Here is a 25,302-nt window from a genome sequence, read left to right as displayed (position 1 = left end):
CTTCTTCTATCCACTCAATTTAGCTCCCACTTGTAATCTTTCTCTCTCTGCTAAATCGGTTAATTTCCATGTTAATGACTTGTGTGAACCTCATTGGGGTCATTGGGTTCACTCCTCCCAAGTTCTACTTCCATACCCATATGTTGTGTTGTGCACATTAGGTGTTTGACGATTTGTCTAGGAGAAGTTGAGAAGATTTTTTGAGCTGGGTTTGTTGATTTTTGCTTCATATTTGATTGTGAGTTTGGATTTCGCGGTCTGACTAGGAATGATGTCTGTCATATGCCAGAGCCTTGATTTTGGAAGGTATGTTTTGGATCATGTTGCTTGTGGCTGTTCTTCCAATACTCCATTGGATCGATGTGCTGTGAGGAGTTATGTTAAACCGTGTTCTAAGGGTAGAAACACGCGACACCAAACTCGAACTTTGATTTGTTCCCGAAGAAACATTGGGCAGTGCAGAGTGTTTTCAACTACCCAACCGGAAACTGTATTGAATAGTAAGTGAACTTTTGGGTTTAGGCACCTCCATTTTCTCCTTGGTTGGCTGCAAAAGCTTGTGGTAATAGCCTTCGTTTGTTTCTGTTTTGCTGAAACAGGCATTACTGGTGGTTCTCAACCATTCTTGGAACTGAGGAAGGAGCCCAGAACCCCAATCTCGTCGTCAAATTTGTTTGAAGTTGTAGCCGATGATCTCCAGAAGCTTAACCAAAATCTTCTGTCTGTAAGTAGCAGTGAACTTCGTATTTTATCATTCATTTCATTGCCTTGGAATATACCTTACCATCTGGATTTGACAACTTCAGATTTTAACATCACTTAGAATACCTCCAACCATATTTCATCAGCTCTTCAATTGATTTCCTAAACATATATCTCAATGGATATCTAGAAGAAGAGCTGAATATGGATGTCCCTGTAACAACCCAAGCCCATTGTATTAGATATTGTCCGCTTTAGCTCATTACGTATCGCCGTCAACCTCACGGTTTTAAAACACGTCTACTAGAGAGAGGTTTCCACACCCTTATAAGAAATGCTTCGTTTCATTCCCCTCTTCAACTAACATTGAAAGATTTTGAACAAAGTCTGCAAGCTTGTGAAATCCCTATGTGGTCTCAAGCACGTCACCACGTGCATTACTGGGCATCTAATTGTTGATCTTCTTACAAAAGCTCTTCCTGAAATCAAGTTTGAAGGTTTAAAGCCCAAGCGTGGGATCATCAACCGATATTCACTACTGAAATCGAGTAGCTTTGCCCTTCTATGTGACTTTATGTTCAGAAAGTTCCTATCCCGTGGGTGACTTATTTTCAATATTTTGTCATTAACAGATTGATAATAGATGGGAACCTGTGCCATCCCTTTTTGTGAAGTCTGAATCTAATATTTGCTTTTAGATGTAGCACATTGAGGACGACTATATATTTCTTCGAGTTCAACGTCACATACTTATCAAATTGCATATATTCGAGTTATTGTTATCTGTTCAAATTTGCAGTCTTATTTGTTTCCTTGATCAAATTTGTAGTCTTAACTGAAATGCCTGCAGATGGTTGGTGAGGAGAACCCAGCTTTGGTATCTGCTGCTCAGCGGATATTTGGTGCTGGAGGGAAGAGGATGAGACCAGCTCTAGTATTCCTGGTGTCAAGAGCAACGGCCGGATTAGTTGGGTTAGAGTGAGTGATTCCTACCAGACATGCACATTCCTGAAAATCTGAGCTTAGTATGGCATTGAAGAAAATTCAATCATTGTTTTGCTTGCATTGCCTCCAGGGAACTCACTGTGGAGCATCGACGTTTGGCAGAGATCATTGAAATGATCCACACTGCAAGCTTGATACACGACGATGTATTAGACGATAGCGATATGAGAAGAGGTATGCCCATTTTACGTATATAAAGTTATGGATTTCTCATTGGCGCTTTCTGCATAGATAAATGAATACGTATATTTGTTTATGACATGTTTGAGCGTGATTTTGAAAGGGCTTTAGAAGGTCATAACATTTCATCTTTGGTCTGAATTCACTCCATTTGTTATCTTCTTCTTCTTCATTTCTGTTGAGGTTGTGATACATCATGGAGCTGTAGAGACAAAACTATGTCCACGTATCAAACTCTTTAATGAAGCTCTTGGTAGGTTACGAAGGATTTGAATGGTAACACTCAAGCCCACCGCTAGCAAATATTGTCCTCTTTGGGCTTTCCCTCAAGGTTTTTAAAATCTGTCTGCTAGAGTGAGGTTTGTACACTCTTATAAAGAATGCTTCGTTCTCCTCCCCAACCGATGTGGGATCTCACAATCCACCCCCCTTTAGGGCTGATCATCCTCGCTCGCACTCATTTCCTTCTCCAATTGATGTGGACCCCCCAATCAACCCCCTTTGTGGCCCAGCGTCCTTGCTGGCACATTGCCTTGTGTCCACCCCCCTTCGGGACTCAGCCTCCTCGTTGGGACATCGCCCGGTGTCTGGCTCTGATACCATTTGTAACGCCCAAGCCCGCCGCTAGCAGATATTGTCCTCTTTGGACTTTCTCTTTTGGGCTTCCCCTCAAGGTTTTTAAAATGCGTCTGCTAGGGAGAAGTTTTCACACCCTTATAAAGAATGCTTCATTCTCCTCTCCAACCGATAGGGGATCTCACATGAACTTTGGTCCGTATGGTCGAGAGAGTGTCTTAACCACTTGAGCTTGTTGGCATCATATCACTTGTTTTCCATGATAGTACTTTTTCCTCGTTTGGAGACAAAGTCACTACTTTAACTTGTTAGTTGCTCGCAAACAAATATTTCAATTTTATTACCAAGTACATACATAATCGCCTGGCGTCAATACCTTTTCAGAATATAATTTTGTTTTGATAACCACCATCGGTTGCCCTATTGAACAAGAAGGGCCATGTAAATATAATAAAAGGCTAGGAAACGAGCTCAAGCTTGGCCACCTACTTAGGATTTCATATCCAACAAATTATCTTGACAACCAAATGTAGTAGGGTCAGACGGTTGTCTCTTGAGAATAGTTAGGATGTGCGCAAGTTGGCTTAGACACACTTGCAACATGTCACTTTATTTACCGCTTCCCCCTTTCCTCCTACAACTTCCATTAGCTCAGCAACAGATTTATTCAACTGATGGTTAAAGCTGTTTGTTTCAGGGAAGGAAACCTTGCACCAATTATACGGTACCAGAGTGGCAGTGCTTGCTGGAGATTTCATGTTTGCACAGTCATCATGGTGTCTTGCTAACCTCGAAAATCTCGAAGTCATTAAGCTTATCAGTCAGGTAAATTTGGTTCCCATGCAATCCACAGTCATCTTGATATGCAACTTCTAGCTAGCTTATATAAGATTCAATTAGTTCTATTGCAGGTTATTAAAGATTTTGCAAGTGGTGAAATAAAGCAGGCATCAAGCCTGTTTGATTGTGAGGTTGAACTTGAAGAGTATCTGACCAAAAGCTATTATAAAACAGCCTCCTTGATTGCTGCTAGCACGAAAGGTGCTGCGATCTTTAGCGGGGTTGATCGTGATACTACTGAGAAGATGTACGAGTATGGAAGGAATCTCGGTCTTTCGTTCCAAATTGTCGACGACATATTGGACTTTACACAATCGACAAAGCAGCTCGGAAAGCCAGCAGGAAGTGATCTGGCTAAAGGAAATCTTACAGCTCCAGTTATATTTGCTCTTGAGAGAGAGCCTAGACTGAAAGAAATTATCGAAACCGAATTCAGTGAGCCGGGGTCGCTAGAAGAAGCGATTGAATTAGTCAAGAGCAGGGGTGGCATTGAAAGAGCACAGGAATTGGCTAAACAGAAGGCAGATCTTGCTATCCAAAACCTACAATGCCTTCCAGAAGGAGTGTTTCGGTACGCACTCGAGGATATGGTGACATTTAATCTAGAACGGATCGATTAGTTTAGTTAAAAGGAAAATATAGTTGGAATTTGCCAAAGACAGAAGGTGGTATGTTACAGGGTTGGTTGGGTTGTATATTGGTTGAACATGTTGAGCTGCAAATAATTGCTCATAGTATTATATTCAGCTATAGATTTCTTGCAAATTGTCTGACAAGGAATATCTGTTTCTTATGTACACTAAATTCTAATAAAATTTATACACTTTGCTCGCTTTCATCTTGAGGTCCAAATCCAGATTCTAGAGGAACCTTCCCTAAAGCCAAATGAAAGCTTGTTGGTATATTATAATGATTCAAAGTTGAAAAGGATGGGAAGTGATTGAGCACGACTTTCATCGAGGCATCGAGGTAATGCTTACCCAAACAAAATGAAGAGCTATCTACACCGACGACACGACCTATCACGACCTATCTTTTATGAGAATCTATTCTATAGAAACATGATTATAAAAAGCAATATATATTTTAGTATAAGAAAAACACAATTGGAACAAAAAGCAAGATTTATAATTAGAGACTAAATTTAACTTTAACAAATCATAGAGATAAAATTTATAATTTAACGTACATTTACGTTAATCTTTAGTGTTGAGAGTAGTTATTGCCACCGGTACTGCCACAAGCGCTACCACCGACACTTCCACAGCCAGCGCCACAAACGCCACCACCGCCACTTCCACCGTCCCGATTGCCATTGCCCCAACTATCGCCATAGCCGTCAGTACGATTACCATCTCCCCAATAACCATCGCCATTGCCACCATATTCTTGTCCTCCTCCACTACTTAAACCAATGGCCGCAGCTGCAGCAGCCATAGCAGCACCAGCCCCAGCCAAGATGGCCATCCCGCCGTCCTTGAATCCACTTTGTTTGTCTCTTCCAACGCTTGGTTCGCTGCTTTGACTACTTCGTGATCTGTCTGTTCGAAAACTGTATTGTTCGCTTCTTTGAGCGCCATGTCTGTCTGATGGAACGCTTTGTTCGCTTCTTAGAGTGTCCTGCCTGTATGCTCGAATGCCCTGTCCGGACTCAACATCATAGTAGGATTGTCGGGGCCATGGCGGCGGCGGCGGCCGCCTTGAACTAATAGATCCACTTGGAGTAGGCCGTGTTGAGTCTTTCCTTCTACGGCCTCTGATTATACATAAACAACATAAAATCACAACGGCGGCGAGTAAAGAAGCGCAAATTATGAGAATTATGATGGAGGGTTTGATATCAAACATTGGGACTCTTCCAAGTTTGGTTCTTGGTTTGATGTTTGAAGCCACCAAAGCAAAGAATATGAAGGGAATGTATTTAAGGAAATTCTTACAATATTTGTGTTCTTCAAGAAATAAAGAGGATAGTTATAAGCTTTTGGTGAAGAGGGAATCCACTTTAAAAGTTCTTTCTTTATAGAAAAGAAGGGAAGGATTATTCCATGGTGGTTGTCTTGTCCATGATGTGTTAGAGTCTCGTCACTATCCACCTCTACATTCCAGTAACAAACAGTTGTATCATGACAATGAAAATGATGAGAAACAATCAAGAACTGTGATTATTGTCTAATCAATGGAGATGTTCCAAAAGAAGACTCAACTATTAGGATAGAAGATAAAACAGAATAGAAAAAGGAAGCTCAGTTTGTTTCACAAAAATTCAGACAACCAATGCTAATAATGTCAAAAATGATCCCAAATAAATTAAACAACTAACTCAGTCTAAGCAGCTTGAGACAGAAAAGCTCTTCCAGGCTGACGGTTGGCTAGAGGCCCATGGCATCCAAGAAGCTTGGCATTCACACCATCTGGAAGAATCTTGTTCTCTGCCTTGAACTTCAGGTAATCAGCTCGGCTGAATTTAGTGAATCCCCACTTCCTGCTAACAATGATCTTTTGACGACCAGGGAACTTGAACTTAGCACGGCGGAGCGCCTCCTGTGCGTTTTGACCGTTGTTGTCCTTGCAGCGAACTGAAAGGAGAACCTGACCAATGGCCACTCTCGCACAGGTTCCCTGTGGCTTCCCAAATGCACCTCTCATGCCGGTTTGGAGCCTATCAGCCCCAGCACATGAAAGCATCTTGTTAATCCGCAGAACATGGAAGGGGTGCACCCTGACCCTCAAATGGAATGCATCCTTCCCAGCAAACTTGGTCATATACTTATTGCAGGCAATCCTAGCTGCTTCTAAAGCTTCACTTGACACATTTTCTTTCTCCCAACTCACGAGGTGGACACAGAATGGAAATTCATCTACTCCTTTCCTTTTCATTCCCACGTCATAGATTCTGATCTTAGGATCAGGTACACCACGGCAAAATCGTGACTTAGGGTACGGTTTGTTTTTAATCTGTCGGTAACATCTAGCAGGTCTTCTCCCCATTGTGTGTGCTTGAACTTGACCTGCGTAGTTGTAAGAAAATGAAACAATATCAAGAAAAAGTACAATGGAAAATACCCAAAACTAAATGACAAATTGAAATTTCTCCCAAAAATCCTAAACATCCATATTCCTATTTTCCCTTCACTTGTGGCCTCAAAAAAAGCTGCATCCAGCTTAGCCTCATAACTAAGATAACAGGTGACACAAAATTCAGCTTGTGAGATTTAAGTCCAGATGTAAATTGACCAGTCGACCTTGTATGGACAAAGGCAGAACATTGTCTTGGCCACTAATCATAAAATATAATGAACAGAGAATGAATCAGAGAGCAGTCTTGTAAATCATACAGACATATCCTTGAAGCTCGGCACAACTACACGTAGCCGCACCAGGAGAACAATAAGATATGCTTGATTATCATAAGTACCTGCTTCAATCATCACCTTCCACTCGTCCTTAATTATATGACACAGAAGCTACCGTATAATAATTTCTGAAACTAGTTTATGACACAACCCAACCTTTAATATCTTAATAATATGATGCCCTGATCCAATCCAACTGAACCAAAAGTTTTTTTTTGTTAACTCTTTAGTGCATCATAATTCAAATCCCCTGGTTAAACTCAAGGGGGCATACATAAACAAACTCAATACAAAAACAACGGTGCCAATAACTAGAGCAAAAATCCATCAATACAAAAACATAGACTATCAAATTTATTGGTGTGATGGGAAGAGACTCAGATGAGTAAGGCAAACATCATGTCCAGGCGAATATTGACCACCAGCAGTACAAATCTGGGCAGTCATGGGTTGCACAAGATCAGCCAATTTCATTCTTCATGGTCCTCCCTTCAATCTACGAAACAGAGGCCAAGAAAATGCAACCATACCAAATCCCATTTTGCACATTTTATTTTTCACTTAGAGAACAAATCATTTCATTCATTTTTCAACTACTATCATCATTAACCACAATGCTCGCAGGATAGGTTACCCTAAAATGCTCCAGATCCATACTCAAGACAAAAACTAATCTCCGATTTCAAAATGCAACGCTAACACCGCAATGACTAGTTTTCGGGTTCAGAAAATTACAAACATGAAAAATTCCATCGAACAAAAGATTACAACGAAAAGAAACAAAGAAAAAATAGCTACCGTACCACCGACAGAGAGATGAGTTGTAGAAGTGGCGGCGGCGCGACGAGATTCAGCGATTCAATGTGGCTGTTAACCCTTTTTATAGCAGATTTGGACGGAGAAATTGGGCCGAATGCCCTTTTTTTCCTACTTGAACAACACGTATTATCCCGCCTTCCTTCTTTTTTCACCCTCCTGGCTGAATTAATTAATTCAGATCAATTTTTGTCTAAAATTTTAATTTTTTTAATTCCAGTGATAATTTTCAGATATTTAGAAAATATTAAATATATTTTTAAAATAAACGAAAAATCCTAACGGTTTTATTTTAGCTTTAAAATATTTGTTTTAGTTCGAACATATTTAACTTTATTTTATTTTTCATCGCATCGAATCGGGGGATTTCGTTGCGTTCATCGCTGCCGGGAAAATCTTATTGGAGGTGATGCTTGGTGCAGCTGGGCTCGATCACTCTTGATCTTCCTATTTGGCGAGTATGATCAACACTGATATCTCCGATTTTGTTCGGATTAAGGTGAGTTTCTTTCCAGATGTGTTTAATCTTCTTGATCCAGCTACTGTTGTTGTGCTTCTTGTTACTGATGGTATTCATATGAGTGGAACCAGGAGAACATCTTTCTTGACATGGATAATTTCTGTGATTAGTAGTTTGCTTATTGTTCTTTTTATTGCGGTCGGATTTGTTGGGGGAGTTCTTCAATTTTGTTGTCCTTTTTCCCTTTCGGTGCAAAGGGAGCTGCAGCTGTTGTTTACTGGTTTTTGATATGGTGGCCTCCATTGTTAGGAAAACAAGTAACCTTCAAGAGATATACCGGTGGGTTTGATTGGATTAATGTCTATGATCTCTGTGTTCTGGTGCTTGATGGCATTGTCATTATTAATGCTACAAAAATATACCGTGATAAATAGGAATGGGGCATTTTCCGTTGCATTTGATAAAATTGGGATCATATAGGCTAAATAGTTGGTTCGCATAGTTGCTATCAAGGTAATGACTTAAAGATTGTTGGTGGAATCGCATGTAATAGCCCAAGCTGCAAATTTTCCTCGTTGGGCTTTCTCTTTTGGGCTTCCTCTCAAGTTTAAAACAGGTTTCCGAACTCTTATAAGGAATGTTTCATTCTCCTCTCCAACTGAACTGATGTGAGATCTCACAATCCACCCCTTGGGGACTAGTGTCCTCGTTGGCACACTGCTCAGTGTCAACTCTGATACCATTTGTAAAAGTCCAAGCCCACCGCTAGCATATATTATTCTGTTTGAACTTTTCTTTCTGGGCTTTCCCTCCGTCTGTTAGAGAGAGGCCTCCACACCCTTATAAGGAATGTTCGTTCCCCTCTCCAGTCGATGTAGGATCTCACATCGCTACACCACTCAGATTGCTAGGGTCCATCTGTTTCCACCCCTCTTTGCCTTGGTTCATCCGAAAACAGGATCTCCTATATTATGCTACTCTTTTGACAACCATAACTAGTGCAATTGTTGCATTTTTTTCTAGTTTGGGCATCTTGTCAAGTGTTTTCATTCAGCACATTAACCATTTTTATGCCTGGCTGTTCCATTGCACTCACAAGACTTACTACGTTAAGGACACAACACCAAGAAGTGATTATATCAAGTTTATTGCTTGCTTGTTTATCATTTTTGGTTCTTGTATAACGTTGGCAGTAGTTTGAAATTTGGATAGGCAAGGATGGATTGAATATGCTGTACCTGCCTCCTTTTGATTTCTTAGCCCCTGGCTATGACGTTCCTTACCAAGTACCGATTGCCATCGGTTTGGAGCGTCCCTCTTGTTCCCCCATTCCCATCACTGTCTATAGGGACGAACCTCTTATTGGATCTTTGGGTAGTGTGGCATTCTTGAGGTTCTTCATTTGCAGTGCAGTAATGCGTCTGTACTACTTCTTTGTTGGACTTCTTGCCACATATGATGTAGCCCATCAAGATGGCTTAGGTTCCCAGAATGAGGAGAGAAAATAGAATACCGGATGTGTGGCTTGACAGAGGCATTATTATATATATCTGTAAATAGCTTTCAAGTCGTTTCCTGAGAATTGTTTTACTCTGTGAAGTGTCTAATTTACTTTACCTTAATTGCTTATATTAGCAATCCCTTTGAAATTCGCATTTTAGGCCTTTAGGTAATTATGTTCTTGGTCTTGTTCTTTAGGACTGGTGATAAGAGCCAAATGTAAAAGTAGCACAAGGGAAGCTTGTAGGCTTAGATTAAAATCTCGGTTCGTGTCTTAAAACGAACATGAAATACTTAGGTAAATAGATCCTGTAAATACATCATTATGATTCCTACAGACTCAATTTTCATTCTCTAAAACTTGTCGTATTTATTCTCTCCCTTGACAAACATTGGAGTTAGAAACCAGATACAAGGCAAACCTTAAGCTAGAACAAGCACAAACAACAAATAATGAAAATAATGGGAGCTATACATTCACATCAAATCCCAAACGGCTGCACTTCTCACCACCAATTGAGCAGCAGCTGTTAAACCGCCGGCCAAACTTTCCTATGTCGTTTCAGACACAATGGGCCTTGCACATAAAACTCGACCAACAATGTAACAGCCCAAGCCCATCGCTAGTAGATATTGTCTTCTTTAGACTATCTCTTCTAGATTTTTCTAAAAAGTTTTAAAACGCGTATATTAGAGAGATGTTTACACACCCTCATAAAGTACCATCTCTAACCAATGTGGAATCTCACAAACTATGAAGGCTTTTGTTCATCAATTGGTATCATATATCTTCCATTCATAATGCAAAACAAGATCGATACCATGAAACTAAATAAATAAACAAGTTTGAGTTGAAAGTGCATGAGTTTGAAGAGAGTGCAAGTAAGTACATTGTGAATTCTGAGTTGAAGAACAGCAACAGCAAGCTGAAATTTGGTCAATGAGAGAGAGAAAAAGAGAAGAAAAGGGTGAGGGTGAGTGGGTGAAATGTTTGTATAGTTTAGGGTAAGAGTGAGTGTGTGTGGAAGAATGGTCTGGTCTTATACAGAGTATCATGTCAGTGGATAAGTAAGTAGTAGGTGGACATCACAATGCCTTGTTTCAATCACTTGAAAGCTCAAACACAAAGGACACACACCACCCCCTCTTTTGACACCAAATCTCCCCACCACCCTTCTTCCCTTCTTTGTTTCTCTCTCGCACTTCCTTCTGAGATCACAAAAGTGAAAGATGCTTCCATTTTCTCCCCCACCTTTTCCACATGCCCTCTTTTCGTTTCTCCACTCTTTACCTTTCCCAATTCATTTACTCAACTTGTGGGTAAAAGTTGTTGTGTCTAATAAGTCTTTAAACTTTAAACAATATCTAGTAGATTCATGAGTAGTCGAATCTTTTCTCTATAGATTATGGAACTTTAAAATATGAATTTCTTCCTCCTCTCCAGCAGAAAAAGTTTGTTGGCCAACTCCAAACTCCCACTTTCTCATCTATGATGGTTCTCTTCAAGGCTAGCAACCGTGTTTGACCCTTTTTCATGCGTATTTCAATTTCCTTACATTCTAGCGGAAAGATAAAATTTACCTTTATTTAGAGAGGGGATGTTGTACCACACTCTTTCGTTCTCGTAAGTTGACTTTTCTATGTATCCCGACTAAAGTCTCACAAATATGACTGCTTCACTAACGTGAATAGGTTATATAGAAAAAAGAGTGGTACTACCTTGTCCCAAACATGTCTTGAATTTCTTGGATCCTTATCTTAAACAATAAAACCCACTCCTTATGTGCACTTTTAGATAATGTTTTACATTTTATTGTCTGTACTTATCTTTCTTTTTTTTTTTTTTTTTTTTTTTTTTGTTAATCTTATTTAATTTAATTCCTTTTTACTTTCAGATTAAACCATTCATATAATATCTTGTGAATTTATAAATGCATTAATGCTTATCTAAATACATTTTTGACAAAGCATAAAAGTTTGAAATTTATTTAATTAAAATTAGAGCATATAAACAAAGCTTACAACTTTCTATATTTTTTAAAAATTTATTATCATTCAAAAATAAAAAATATATTCTTTTTTCAGATTTATAAAATATCTTATCTATACATATAGTTATTGCACATATTAAAATGAAAAAGATTCCTGGAGTGATGTATCCGTACGGACCAAATTTTTATGGGCTTTGAACAAAAATATTATTTTTGGGATATTTTTCTTTATAATTTCAAGATACCTTTTTTTTTTTATTATTTGAATATTGAAGATTGAATTAACTTTTAACCATCTCAATTGAATTCCTTTTAATTTAATTTAATAATTCAATTTAACTATTCTTTTATATGAATTTATTACTCTATTATAGTCTTGATCATGATACAAAAATAAATAAAAACACTAAAATTACACTAACTCAAATAAATTACTAAATTTCAAGATTTATTTGATATGATAATGATCGAAATTTCATTTAGTTTTGTATTAAAAAGTTCATGCATCAATCTTAGATTTTTGTTCGGGTGGATTATCTATAATTATTATTTGCAAGATTGGATCTTTCTCCCTTTCTCTCTCCCTCTCCATCACAAGAATTCAAATCATATATCAATGATTTTTTTTCTTCCCAACATGTTTTAATTGAAATGGGGTCACATAATTTTGATGGTACACCGACCTATTAAAACTTTCAATCATCAGAATTTAAATGTTTAGATATCGATGTTTATTTTTGTAAACTAAAAATAATACATGAAAATTTATGTAAATTTGATTCTCTCAAAAATATATTTTTAAATTTTTTTTCTTTAGTATAATAAATATGTCGGGTATCAATATTTTAATTTCTAGAAGTAAACTCGAAGATAAATATCTACAATTAAAATACTATATTGTAAATTAAAAAAAAAAAAAAAAAAAATCCTTTATTTTATAAAAAATAGTAAAAGAAAAAAAAAAGGTACTAAAAACAGTTGGCTAGAAAAGGTAGTATGTAGCTGACCACCCTCACCTACCCTCTTTCTTTGTGAGAGAGACATTGACAGAGAGAAATTCAGAATTGCAGAGTGTTATCACTTTTATCTCTTCCCTTTTCTAATTTATCATATAATTATATATATATATATATATATATAGTTGTAAGGAATATCTTATGTACTGAGTTTTGTTCGTGTTGAGTATTAAATTGTCGACTTTGAAATAGTAATTTATATCTTTGTCTACTGAGCTTTGTTTGAATTGGGTGTATAGCTTAAGTTTTGTATATGTTTGTAACCTACACATGAAAGTAGTCGAAGATGTTTAAGGTTGTGTTGTTTGTTTGATGAGTTTGTATGACTTTCAATTTTAAACTTAACAAATTTTTGAAGTTTACAGGTATGTAATGAATTTTAACGACAGGAGATCAATGTTTGAGACAGAGAAAATGTGACAGAAGCGAGATCAATGTTGTTGCATCTAGTGACTTTAGGAGTCGCTTATTGGGATCTAATGTCACACACAGTGGTCCACTAACGGGAGCATAATTGTGTTGAGAAGAGAAAAATGGTTCCTTTTATCCAGATCAATAAAGAAGATAGAAGCCAGTTGATTCTTCCAAGTCGCCGAAAGTAAAGTACTATGCTGGGGCGGGAGATGAGACAAGAAACGACTATAAAGAAAGCTATTTAAGTTCTTAATATTTGTCTATGCCCAACAAGATGCGTCAACCTTAGGATACTTTACTCCTAACCCCACAAGGTTCTGAGATGGAGCTTAACCTGAGACTCGATTAAGAACGACAATAATCTACGTTTCTACAATATTCCTATAAATTGGCTACCACATGTTGCCTTTAAAACGAAAGAACGTACTATTAGATGAATTAAGTAACCCAATTTATTAAAGTGAAAAGATACAACTCAAAAAAAAAATCACGAACCATTTATTCCAATCGAGCTCCATCAAATCAAGGTGTGAAAATTGAATTAATGCACTATTGTCACGTAGCTTTATCTAAAGTTGATATAGCATTCCAAATACTTTATTAGATTGAATTTTTCATTCAAGAACAGCTTGTTTGACACTTGATTGATATCGACCTTCTATGAATAGTCAATTTTTAAAAGATCAATCTAGAAAGAAAAAAAAAAGTTCTCCAATTTCTTAATTTCGATATGAATGTCAACACACGTGTCTAAACAATAGTCGTATGTTTAATTTTCTTCAATCTTCAACTACGACAACGGGTCAAGGTGAATTTACTCATATTATATACTAAATAAAATAAATTCAAATTTTCAACCATCCAATATTTAATCATACATGTTTCATTCTCGATCACATATAAAACCTGCCCTTGTTGATGAAATGTGACCCGCTTTCATTTTCTAATTATACAATAACTAAATTATATAATTAAATTCAAACATGAATTTATTAGATAACTTGGAGTACAGGGCAGTTGACATTATGATATGAACATCATAAATGGTCTATTTGGACAAACAAGTGGTTTGGTCCAATTTATTAGATGTGTGGTACAAATGACATGATAGATTAACCAAACCCTTATCCTAATGTTGTGTTTTTTTCCCTTTTTGTTTAATTTTATAATGTTTTTATTTATTATTAATTCATTCTTACTTTATATTGAAATCTATTTTTCTAAGTAAAATGTAGATTTAAACTTAGGTTAAGAGCATAATTAAAAAATAAAGTAAGCTCCCACCTAAAATTAATGCACATTTTTAATTGAAACTTTGGTATCCATAAATTATATATATATATATGTATATTAAAGTGAAGGAAAATTCATGGATAAGTCACATCAAATGAAGTGGGATGATGCTTGAAAATCATATCAATGAGCTGTTGTGAATATCTGTGTGTTATGTCCAAAAGATTTATGTAGGGAGAAACATTAGGCGGATTCGTGGACATCTTTCTCGTCTCCCATTTTGTGGGGGGATTTTTATGTTCTCGTGGAATACGATAGGTCCAACGAATATATAAACTTGTCTAATATTATCAACTCGAGTATAATTTAACTGATTAAAACATACGTTCTCGATTAAAAGGTAAAAAATTTAAATCTTTTCCCCATTACTTATTGTCAACGATCTCCAAGCTCTTATGGATCATGTAAATTGTGACTCGGGTTAGACTCTAAGAGTAAAAAAAAAAAAAAAAAAAAATTGACGAGTAACAAGATTTTTTATCCGATAGAATCGAGTTTGATCCCTACCAAGAATTACGCTATCCTTACAATATTTATGATGTCTACCAAATTTTCTAGGCTTCTTAGTTGTTATCGTACTATCTACTTGGTCATTTTTGGAACACAAAAATTGGCATGCTTCTATTTCGAAAATTAAAAAAAATAAAAAAATCAGATCAAAATTGACCTTTTTTTTCTTTTGATTTTTTTTAAATATATATAATTTATTCCTTAAATTTTAACGACCATTAAATTATATAGTCGGTAAAATTAGCATTATTTTAGATTTAAATGTTACGAGTCCTAAAGTTTTGAGATATAAATTATTGGGATAAAACATAGATATGAGGTAAATCATTATACTAAATATATTAATGTAATGATAATAATAATAATAATACACAAAACCCTACCACCTAGACATGGAGACAGTGTCACGAATATATTTATTAATTTAACAAGACAATTATTGGTCAATTTGAATACTTTTCTTTTATTTATAATCATCAAATTATTTGAACACATTAATCCAAATATAAAATTCCCTCCTCAACAACTCAATAATTAAACTAATCAACAACTTAAGAAATGGATACACCTATTTGACCAATAAGGGGCTTTAAAAAAACATTTTTTTAATGCAAAAATTATTATTATTTTAATTTACTTTTTAAAAAATAAAAAACATATTATTTATTGTGTTAATTTTCCACACCTAATTGTCAATTATTTAATTATAATTAAACATTTAAAAATATATATAAAAACATTAGGGTTTAGTATATCAATTTACATCTCTGTCCTCTTGGGAGCTTTTGTTAATAAAATGCTGATGTGGCATATCCAACTATTCACCATATCATGCCAACTAACCCTCAAAGTAGACGGAACGGGTGTGCCACGTCAGCGAGGAATAAAAAAGGAATGATTGAAGAAGAACAGTGTGGATGTGGTTCGCCAACCTGGCAGTGATGCCCATTAATTTTAATTTTAGTAATTACAAAACACAAAACCCTCTCTCTCTCTCTCTCTGTCTTTCAGTCAGTATTGACCGACAGAGAAAGCTGCGAATGGTAGTCGACCACGTCATTCTACACCGACCATCCACTCATCATCTGATTATTGAACACGTGTGCATTCAACCCCATGAAAAGATTATAAATATTAAATACTAAATTAAAATTATAGTTGTGGAAAAGGATGTTTACATGGGTGTGCCTGCCTTTCATTTATTGCTCCCCTTTGTTATTGAGGACCATGGGTAACTCTTTATATATATATATATATATATTCATTTAATTCGAACGTCACGAGTAGAAAATTTTTACGAGGGATTTTTCTTGTTAGAAATGATATCATTATCTCTGCTCCTAACCCCGCAATGCTGGAGAAATTCGATCCCATATAGGAGGGGTTCGGAGATGGAGAAGGCTTCCTAAGTACCATCTTAAGCGAGTGAAAGTCAAATTATCAACCACGAGCGAACATGATACATGCATGACATGTTCCTCCTCCTCAAGGCCGACCTAAATTCAAACCCCAGTTTCTTATTTTCATCCCATGTTTTCAACCCTTTGGCATTTCCTCTTGTCCACTCTATTTGGGATGTGAGTAAAATCATGGTCCATGCCACTTACTCGCTTTCTTATGACTTCAATCTTTCAAGCTGCCTTCTAGCTAAATTAGCTTGTTTGGTCAATAGGTTCTGGTCGACCTAGACTAATAGATGTTGGATGACCTTGATTTGAATTTGGACGTATAACCTTTTATTAGAATTCTTTTTGCCCATATTTCAATTATTCATTTCTATATTTTTGCCAACACTATTGGCACGTCTCACAAACAAGCTTTTTTCTTTTCCACATACTGTACCAAATTTAGATATAGGAACACACGTGATCTTTATGTGACAACAACGATAAATAATTTTCGAGGAGAACTTACCCTTTTTAGAATGAAGAAATACATTTATACGAGAATTCTTAAGCTTTGTTCGAATTAGCGGATCTCTCTTACGTAAGAAACATGTCTTAGGTTTATCTTTCGGTCCACTTTCGTACTTTAAAAATTGACTCGGAATTAAATTGATTCATAGTTAATTCTCAACTTTTTTGAAGATAAAATTACAATCAGAACACAAATCTAATCTCAGCATATTTCTATTTACAGCCTTAGCACTGTTTTCTAAAAGTAGAATTTAAGTTCCCATAAAAAAGTTACCTCTTTGTTGCAATTTGAATGGGCCACACAGTCAAAAGTTGGAATTGACAAAGCAAGAGAGAGCATTAAAGTGTGATGTATGGTAAATTCTTTGTGGTTTACCTTTGGAGCTTTTGCCAAATGTTTTTAAAATTGGTTTGTTTCGAGGCTATTATGAATAGTGTTTTGTTCTCTTCTTCGACCGACATGAGATTTCACAATTCACCTGTTTGAGAATCAAGCATCCTCGCTGGCGTGAGATCTCACGATGTTTTTACTTATCGTGAACTAAAATCATTGGCCCCTTTTCTCGAACTCGCTCTAGATAGAAAATTTGAGGGTGAAAAGAAAAGGGTAAGAAAGAAAAGGTTTGTAGTTTTGAGTATTGGTTGCTAGAGAGGAAGAAAGATGGTTGAAAGGGAAAGAAAAGAATGGATAAGTATCCAAAGAATCTAGTTGATGTGACCAATTCCTTTTAATGCAATATAAACACTTTTGTCATGTCTTTTTTTAGTGCCAGAAAATCTGAGTTATCACTTCCCCTTCCTCCTAAGAGATCATCACCACTCTGTTTTCTCCTCTGTTTCAAAGCTTTGTGTAAAACAAAACCCCAGCCTCCATTCTAAAACTAGCCTTTGAAAGATTATTATTTCAAAGAAAAAGATCACTTTCTCTTTCTCTCTCTCTCTCTCTACAACCCACCATTTCCATTTCTTATAAATACCCTCCCCTCCATCAGCACTGCATTGGCACCTATTTGTTCTTCCTCTGTCTCTCTAAAGAAGAAGAGAGAAAAAGGGAAGCTTTCATTCTCCTTCTTCTTGTTTTTCACTCGAAGCTTTCAAAACCCATATCAATGGTGGTTTTGTCTAAGCCAGCTATCAAACAGATGGCTTCTTCCTACATGAGAAACTCCATGGCTGCTGCTGGTTCTTCCTCTGCTGCATTTTTCTCTGGGGTTCCGTTGATTGACCTTTCTGCACCAGATGCTAAGCATCTTATCGTCAAGGCCTGTGAAGAGCTTGGATTTTTCAAGGTCGTTAACCATGGCGTTCCCATGGAATTCATCTCCACTCTTGAATCAGAATCCACCAAATTCTTCTCTCTTCCCCTTTCTGAAAAACAGAGGGCCGGCCCCCCTTCTCCTTTTGGCTATGGCAATAAACAAATTGGCCGCAATGGCGACGTGGGCTGGGTTGAATATCTCCTCTTGAATACGCACCTTGAGTCCAACTCTGATGGGTTCCTCTCCATTTTTGGCCAAGACCCACAAAAGCTCCGGTAACCAAAATCCCCATTCTTCTAAACGCTCTGTTTTCTCTGCTCTGTTTTCTACTCTGTTTCTGACCTTGTGTGCTCTGTTTCTATGTTGTAGCTCTGCGGTGAACGATTACATCTCGGCTGTGAGAAACATGGCGTGTGAAATCCTTGAACTAATGGCGGAAGGGTTGAAGATTCAGCAGAGGAATGCGTTCAGCAAGCTGTTGATGGACGAAGAGAGCGACTCTGTTTTCAGGGTGAACCATTACCCGCCATGTCCAGAGCTTCAAGCTTTGAAAGGGACAAACATGATTGGATTTGGAGAACACACAGACCCACAGATCATTTCAGTTTTGAGATCGAATAACACTTCAGGACTTCAAATATCTCTTGCTGATGGGAATTGGATTTCCGTTCCTCCCGATCAAAGCTCCTTCTTCATCAACGTAGGTGACTCTTTACAGGTACAATAAACAACACGACAATCCAAACCCAGTTTTGATTTCGACCAAAGAAGTAAAAGACAGAACTTTTTGTTGATAAAAAACTAAAAAGAAGTGAACTTTTTGTTGGCGAAGGTGATGACGAATGGAAGATTCAAAAGCGTGAAGCACAGAGTATTGACGAACAGGTTGAAGTCAAGAGTTTCAATGATATACTTCGGGGGGCCGCCGTTGAGTGAAAAGATAGCGCCGTTGCCTTCGCTCATGAAAGGAGAAGAAAGTTTGTACAAAGAGTTCACTTGGTTTGAGTACAAAAGATCAGCTTACAACTCCAGGTTGGCAGATAACAGGCTTGTGCACTTTGAGAGAATTGCAGCCTCATGATCTAATCTTTACTCTTTTTTCTTTTTTATTTTCAAATATAGTCCCTCTCTCTCTCCTCTCTCTCTCTCTCTCCCCTTTTAGATTCCAAAATTAGGGTTAGATATTTGAATTTGATCTCTTCCGGCTCATCGCGATAATATCTTATTCATTAAACTATGTTCAAATTGTAATTCAATAAACTATGTTCAAATGGGTCTCTCCCCAAAAAGCTAGTACTCGGGTCTACAAAAGAGAAAAGTGCATCTTAGTAGTTGGAGATAAAAGTATGAAAATAGGGGCTATCCATTCACGGGAGCAGGGGAACAAATGGTGAGCCCGCAAGCGCTTCAATTCATTTTTTGTTGCTTTTTTTTAAAATTTTGCTTTGTTCGGGTCAAACTCGAGGACGTCACGTCGGGGAGAAAGGATAGAGATTTACTCCTATCTCTAACCTGCTTGTTCGAGTTCGAGAGAGCTCGAGAGAGAGAGAGACTTCACATATAGACCATATTTTACAGGGTGCACTAGAGAAAGGGACTATAAACTTCCACAAGCTGAACCAATATTTTCAATAATTAGGAAAAGAAAAGGGGAAATATTGCCATCCATCCATCCATGAACTTGAATGAACCACCCAAATTTTGAATTCACTAAAAGAATTTGTATTCCATTTTTACACTTCTTTTTCTTTTTTTCACCCGACCCGCCGAGGGAGAACAACCTTTGAACAAACTTCACGCCACTCCTTGAGTCGATTTCCTACCTTGCAGCTCGGATACGACACCAACGCGCTCTCTCTGCCAGCTATGTTGGTATTGGCTACAACCGAATGTTCAAGTTAAGATTTGATCATAATCATAATCATAATCACTGCTGCCAGGAATGGCCGGGTCCAGTAGACACTCCCCGAGCCTCGGCTAGAGAAACAGCCATGGCTAGCATCATCTGCTCCTCAAAGTTCTGAGGCATGATGGGTATTGGTGTTTGGTTTCCACCATCAATCGCATGGACTGTGGGCAAGGCACAGTCAATACCATTATCTTCGGTCGAGTCGGAGGTTGGGTAGCTTGTCCCAGCTTCATCTTCTTCAGATTGATTGTCCAGATTCCACTCGCCACCGTTTCTTGTTAAGATCATCCTACAATCTGGTATCGGTATCGTGTTGATAGAGAGTTGTGCAGGCGTATAATTTTCTGTGTTGATTGAGATTTGTAGTGGTGGATAGTTTTCTACATTGATGTTCATCCTGTTGTAGAACTCCGTGGCTCCAGGATGCATATTGAAGACGGGTGAATCTCCATTTGCGCAAGTCGATAACGGTCCCCTGCCTATCTGCTGCTGCTGCTGCTCTGCAAGAGCAGCCATGGCACAAACAAGACCTCCAGATGGGGATGATGATGATGATGATGATGTTCCAGCTAATGGCACGGTGGTCGGAGAGACATATCGACCTTCTGTCAGATATTGATCAGAGGAAGCAGCCTCAGTGTAAACTGGATCTTGATGCCTTCCTTTCTCCTGAACATTTCAATTATTATGCACTTTAATCAAACTAAAGATTAACAAAACAAGAAAAACAAGAACAGTTCTACCATATATGGGTGAGCTATTTTTACCTGAATTGAGAGCCAGATTGCTTCCATCACCATTATGTCCTCTAGATCCAGTTCAAATTCATCATCCCTGAAATTTCTAAATGGGACATTATTAGACTCCAGTGTGCAAACCCGACCATATCATAAACTAGGAACACAGACATATAAATATAGTTCTGATGCAAACATATAAATGTAGTTCCGACACGAAAACAACAGACCAAATTTGTCCACAACAGCAATAACAAAAATTAGGCTTATAAAGTCTGATTTTGAGCGTATGTACTCTCGTCCCATGTACCCTCGTCGCTGATTGGAGGTCCTTTTCGTAATCCACCTATGGAGGCTGGGCTCTTCCCTTTCTGGTGCGGGTATCCATCTTAATAGAAGCTTTAATTTTCGTGTTTATCTTAATTGTTGGTTTAGTTTGCATGGCAAGTCGCGTGCTCCTGCCCCTTTCCTCTTTAGGGCTCCTACTGCTGCCCGGTTCTTTTTCTCGTTTTGAATCGGAATAGGTACAACCCAGTTCATACGATTACTACAAGGATGAACCGAATAAAAAAAATTGTGTTTTCTTCAAGTTTTTAGACTGACACTACTGTCCACATGAATGAGTCCATCATTGTTGGAACATTTAAACTTCAAAACACTTTTTCCTCGGGAAATCACCAAATCCATTTGGAAAGTAACACTGCGCTTCCAAAGTTTTACAAGGTCAAGACCACCACCATTGTTAGGAGGCAAGGAAATGATACTCCAACTAACAAGATGGCTACTATCTTCTCCCCCCAGGCCAACCCCCATAACAGATCAGTTCTTCTCTCTAGTATCCAACCTCTTGGCAATCTTCATTGGCATTTGAAAATGGAAAGGAAATAGATCAAAACTAGAATCTTCTGCAAAGCTTTGGCTACAGCTAGATAGTCAATTCTGACAACCAAGAAAGTTCGCCGAAGTCCTTTATTTACAAGACTCGATCTGTTTAGTGCGGACATTTCCTCCCGAAAACCCCAAGTTCAAATCAGTAATTACCCAGGAACCCAAGAACAAGAGTCTAGTAACTTAGGCATATACATCGAAATAATCAATACTACTTCCTATAGGCTTATCACTTTTCCCTCTTTCATCGGAACATATAGTAAATGGGCTATGAATTCTGTACGGTATTGGCGTTATGCGAAACTAGTCTTGTCGTCCGCCTAATTAGTGGGGAAACATCAGCCATGAATACGGTACAGGATCACTAGAGATACCTTCAAAAGTGACCAAACGGTAAGTCGCTGCCATTTCCAGCTTTGCGGCTAACGAATGTGGGAATGAGTTCGCTCCTATGGGGGAGATTTGTCTTCCCCACCCCTCCCTATCTCTAAAAGGTGGATCAATTTCAATCCCATTAGCATGGATTCAGCCACATAAATCCTAATGAAGCCTTTAGCAAAATCTAGGAATATCGTTCGAGTATTGTAATACCCCGTTATTAGCACAAAGCTAGAGAAAAGGAAATAATCTCTTCTATCTCCTTAAATATCACAAAACTCCTTCCTCCAGATCAAAGTAGCTCACACGTGAATCCGTCATCCTTCCAACATTCGCAGTCGTCGATTACTTCCTCTTCAACCCTGGTCCTTCGACAAACCATTCAAGACATAGGCCAAAGCTTTGTGGAACTTCCTTCTGTTGTCAACATTTGGGGAGGCTTGGAAACCAAATATAACTTATTCTCAGTCCAAAATGTAGTTAATTAAGCAACAAGCAACATTTGTGTTCCTTTTTTCCAGAAAATTATACACAAATGAGTTCTCTCGCTAGTCTAATCATTCAACTTATTAGTGGAGAGCATCAATATTAGAATAGAATGAAAAGAACCTGTTGCTCCTAATAGGAATAGGAGGTGGCGGCGGTCTGATCGGGGTCATACAAGAATCTTGCAAGCTAACTATTTCCTCATCTTCGGAAGGAGATTGAGACGATGGAACTGCCAAAATAAAGAACATAAAATGATGATAAATATTGCTCAGCAGCCCGAAAAAAATTACAAAACACAGAACACCTGAATGATGTAAAATCCTACCAGCTGCAGAGCTGTCTTCACCATCCTCCGCAGTCGTATCAACGTTAGAGGTACTTAATCCATGTCTTTTCTGCATTCTTTCCTCATCATCCTGAAGCTCCTGCTGCCGAATTCTAATCTTTGCTTCAATAACACGCTGTTCTTCCTGGAAATTTCAATAAATGTTGTTCAATTATAGATTTCAACAAGGAACAGAAGCTTTACTTATCCCTTAGTTCCAATGTAAAAACAATACCAAATATGAATCTTACAATTTGCTCCAAACTCTTCTCTTCTTTTGATTTCACGCCTCGATACTCCACAGCATAATTTGAGGTTTTGCAAAAAGGACACCTCCTCAAGTTAAGATATACAAGAATGGAAGTTGTAAAGTAAAGCTTTCAATTCAACTAACAAAGCATATCATCATGGTGAAGGATACTGTGTAGGCCGGGTAGAATTTGGAACTTTCATCTGTAGAAAACACTCTGGAAGGAGAAGGAGAAGGAAAATCAGACGAAATAAAATTCGTAACGTAAATCAATCGTGAAATTTATCCCACGTACCTGTACAAATGCTTTTCATGCAACATCTTGATCGATTGAGACTCGGATAATACTGAAAGGAAGGGGAAAAAAGGTTACAACATCCAAAAATATAGAAAATGGAAGATATTTAGCGAAGGAGACCGGTAGACGTTTACAAATCCAACGAAGAAGACAAATGAGATAAAGTGATGACAAACCAGAAAGCATATGGGGCATTCTTCAAGATCAGTGGCAGATTCTTCATCTCCAGGATAACATGGAGCTAGCTTTGATTCAAGTATGAGTTTCCTAAGTTTCTTATGATCCACTTCTTTATGGTTGTAAAGCCCCTGAGGCTTTGTGTACTTCTCATCAACTATTTGTCTCCTCCTTCCTAGCTTATTACCCATGTAAAAAGAATTTCCTCGAATCAATTACTGTTCCGAAACTTGATCCAAACTAAGCTGATTTCAGCATCAGCAGAAACTTTCTAACGATCGCTTCTATAAACAAGGAACCGCATGAGCTATACCAGTTCCTTGTTTAAAACAGGTAAAGCCTTGAAATTCTAGATTCATAAACTGTCCTCATGATACAACAATACGTTATCCATCTGTGTCGATTCGTGATATCCTTAGCAAAGAGAAATCCTCAAAATACTGCATGACATGAAAGCAAAGCAAAGCAAGAACAAAGAATCTGAGTACCAGAATTTCTCTTTTATAAACAGTCAAGAATTTTCCATCCATAAGGTTGGAGAGTTATGATCAGAGCCCTGTACCTGTTTAACCATAGCACCACCAGTTGAAGAACTATATATATGTATATATATATATATACTCTCTTGACTTGAATTCTCAACCGAGCAAAATCAAGCCCTAAGAAAGAGAATGAAAATATGCTTCAACACATAATGAAGAACAAAATTCGGACAAATTCATAATGTTCAGAGCCCTAATTTCTGTTCCTCCACAACAATCAGTATCCAAATAACGCAAAAGCAAAGAAACAAAAAAGAATTCATAAAAAAGCAATGGCACCCAGCTCGAAAATCGAAATTAAAATCAAGGACGAACCCTAAATTCTTAGCGCCGAAGCATTCTGAGCTAGAACCCATCAAAATTTGTCGAGGGGAAGACAAATTTTGATCAAAAGAGACACATAAACAATCAAACCAAACCGACCCACTTCACTAAACATACTTCCACAGCAAACTACCAAACACGCACAAGTAATTGCAGAACAGCAACGAAAGAAGAGAATTCAAAAACAAAAAAAACACGCAAGAAAATCAACACCGGAGTTCGTCTTCAGCCACACAAAAGAAAAACGGCAGCGCAAAGGCAAACCCACCTGGACTTTGCAGAACAGGAAATCACCAAAAAACGTAGAATCAATTGCAGAAGATGAACAAAAGAAGGGAAGAAGCCACTGAAACAAGAAACACAGAATTCAAAAACAAAGAACACACAAGAAAGGGAAAAAAGAAATCAACACCAGAATCCGTCTTCAATCACACAAAAGAAGAATCGAACACAAGCAAAACGAGAAGGGTAATTAAAAACGGGAGAGAAAAGGCAAACCCACCTGGAATTTGGAAGGGGGGAGGAGTAAAGAAGACAAAATGTGGAGTGGAGATAGACAGATAGTCTGTGTAAGGAAGAGAGAATGAAAGACAGAAAGATTTGGTTTGCTACCAAGAAGAGGAACACGATCAGAACCTTCTTCTCTCACAGAGCGCGCGCGAGAGAGAGAGAAAGATCACAAGCTCTCTCTATTAAGCTGCTTCGACTTTTGCAAATTCGTACAATACAAGAACCTAAAAATTGAGAGAAATTACAACACAATACTTCCAAAGCAAAAATGGGTTTGCTAGCTTTTGGATTTAATTTTCAGAATCTCACGGGAATTTTTAATATTGACGGGAAATCTTTGAGAATTGGATGAGTATCCATGGAAGCAAGGAACGGGCGGTGAAGTGAGGAAGCAAGAAAAGAATAATCTCATCATCCACATACGTATATACATACATAAATACATACATACATACATACATACATACATACATACATAGTTATGTATGATGATCATGATCCATCATCATCATCGTTCATTACTATAAAGGCGAAACCAGAGCTGAGTCATCCGACCGCCTTCTTTTTCCCTCTATCTTCACGCGCTTCTCTTTTCGGTGTAGTGCACTTTCTCTTGCTCATTTCCATTTTTGGGAATCTAAATT

The 25,302-nt window shown here is 37.7% G+C and overlaps 4 protein-coding genes and 1 long non-coding RNA gene across 8 annotated transcripts; 3 read left to right on the top strand and 2 right to left on the bottom strand.

Annotated features, from left to right (window-relative positions):
• Positions 1 to 43: 43 nt before the first annotated feature.
• On the top strand, positions 44 to 4,134 carry SPS1 (solanesyl diphosphate synthase 1). Its single transcript, XM_023670488.2, has 6 exons — positions 44 to 500; positions 600 to 724; positions 1,553 to 1,680; positions 1,778 to 1,881; positions 3,161 to 3,288; positions 3,375 to 4,134. Exons 1-6 carry the CDS (start codon positions 269 to 271, stop codon positions 3,921 to 3,923), a joined length of 1,266 nt encoding a protein of 421 aa, XP_023526256.2. The 5' UTR covers positions 44 to 268; the 3' UTR covers positions 3,924 to 4,134.
• Positions 4,135 to 5,439: 1,305 nt separating this feature from the next.
• On the bottom strand, positions 5,440 to 7,610 carry LOC111789802 (large ribosomal subunit protein uL16). Of its 2 annotated transcripts, none has more exons than XM_023670500.2 (2): positions 7,460 to 7,610; positions 5,440 to 6,311 (listed from the first exon to the last, which is right to left on the bottom strand). In XM_023670500.2, the coding sequence occupies exon 2, from the start codon at positions 6,289 to 6,291 to the stop codon at positions 5,629 to 5,631; it is 663 nt and encodes a 220-aa protein (XP_023526268.1). In that variant the 5' UTR covers positions 6,292 to 6,311; positions 7,460 to 7,610; the 3' UTR covers positions 5,440 to 5,628. The 2 variants fall into 2 exon arrangements, with proteins under 2 accessions (XP_023526268.1, XP_023526277.1); XM_023670509.2 differs by having other exon boundaries at positions 7,455 to 7,600.
• A 150-nt stretch (positions 7,611 to 7,760) lies between these two features.
• Positions 7,761 to 13,241, top strand: LOC147793774 (uncharacterized). Its single transcript, XR_015421736.1, has 2 exons — positions 7,761 to 7,971; positions 12,805 to 13,241. It is a non-coding gene; the product is annotated as an uncharacterized LOC147793774 (long non-coding RNA).
• A 4,094-nt stretch (positions 13,242 to 17,335) lies between these two features.
• Positions 17,336 to 19,014, top strand: LOC111793526 (gibberellin 2-beta-dioxygenase 1-like). Its single transcript, XM_023675454.2, has 3 exons — positions 17,336 to 18,106; positions 18,201 to 18,549; positions 18,664 to 19,014. Exons 1-3 carry the CDS (start codon positions 17,682 to 17,684, stop codon positions 18,910 to 18,912), a joined length of 1,023 nt encoding a protein of 340 aa, XP_023531222.1. The 5' UTR covers positions 17,336 to 17,681; the 3' UTR covers positions 18,913 to 19,014.
• Positions 19,015 to 19,512: 498 nt separating this feature from the next.
• Positions 19,513 to 25,030, bottom strand: LOC111793511 (E3 ubiquitin-protein ligase DA2L). Of its 3 annotated transcripts, XM_023675433.2 has the most exons (11): positions 24,651 to 25,030; positions 24,417 to 24,494; positions 23,845 to 23,941; positions 23,282 to 23,722; positions 23,103 to 23,154; positions 22,979 to 23,024; positions 22,809 to 22,890; positions 22,558 to 22,702; positions 22,353 to 22,461; positions 20,508 to 20,583; positions 19,513 to 20,409 (listed from the first exon to the last, which is right to left on the bottom strand). In XM_023675433.2, exons 4-11 carry the CDS (start codon positions 23,471 to 23,473, stop codon positions 19,759 to 19,761), a joined length of 1,353 nt encoding a protein of 450 aa, XP_023531201.2. In that variant the 5' UTR covers positions 23,474 to 23,722; positions 23,845 to 23,941; positions 24,417 to 24,494; positions 24,651 to 25,030; the 3' UTR covers positions 19,513 to 19,758. The 3 variants fall into 3 exon arrangements, with proteins under 3 accessions (XP_023531201.2, XP_023531192.2, XP_023531210.2); XM_023675424.2 differs by lacking the exon at positions 24,417 to 24,494; XM_023675442.2 differs by lacking the exon at positions 24,417 to 24,494 and having other exon boundaries at positions 20,508 to 20,574; positions 24,651 to 25,029.
• Between the last annotated feature and the right edge of the window lie 272 nt (positions 25,031 to 25,302).

This window comes from Cucurbita pepo, chromosome 1 (genome assembly GCF_057944985.1).
Source record: "Cucurbita pepo subsp. pepo isolate OVF chromosome 1, ASM5794498v1, whole genome shotgun sequence".
NCBI lineage: Eukaryota > Viridiplantae > Streptophyta > Magnoliopsida > Cucurbitales > Cucurbitaceae > Cucurbita > Cucurbita pepo.
Note: the sequence above shows the minus strand (reverse complement) of the source record. Positions and strands in the feature narration are given on the sequence as shown.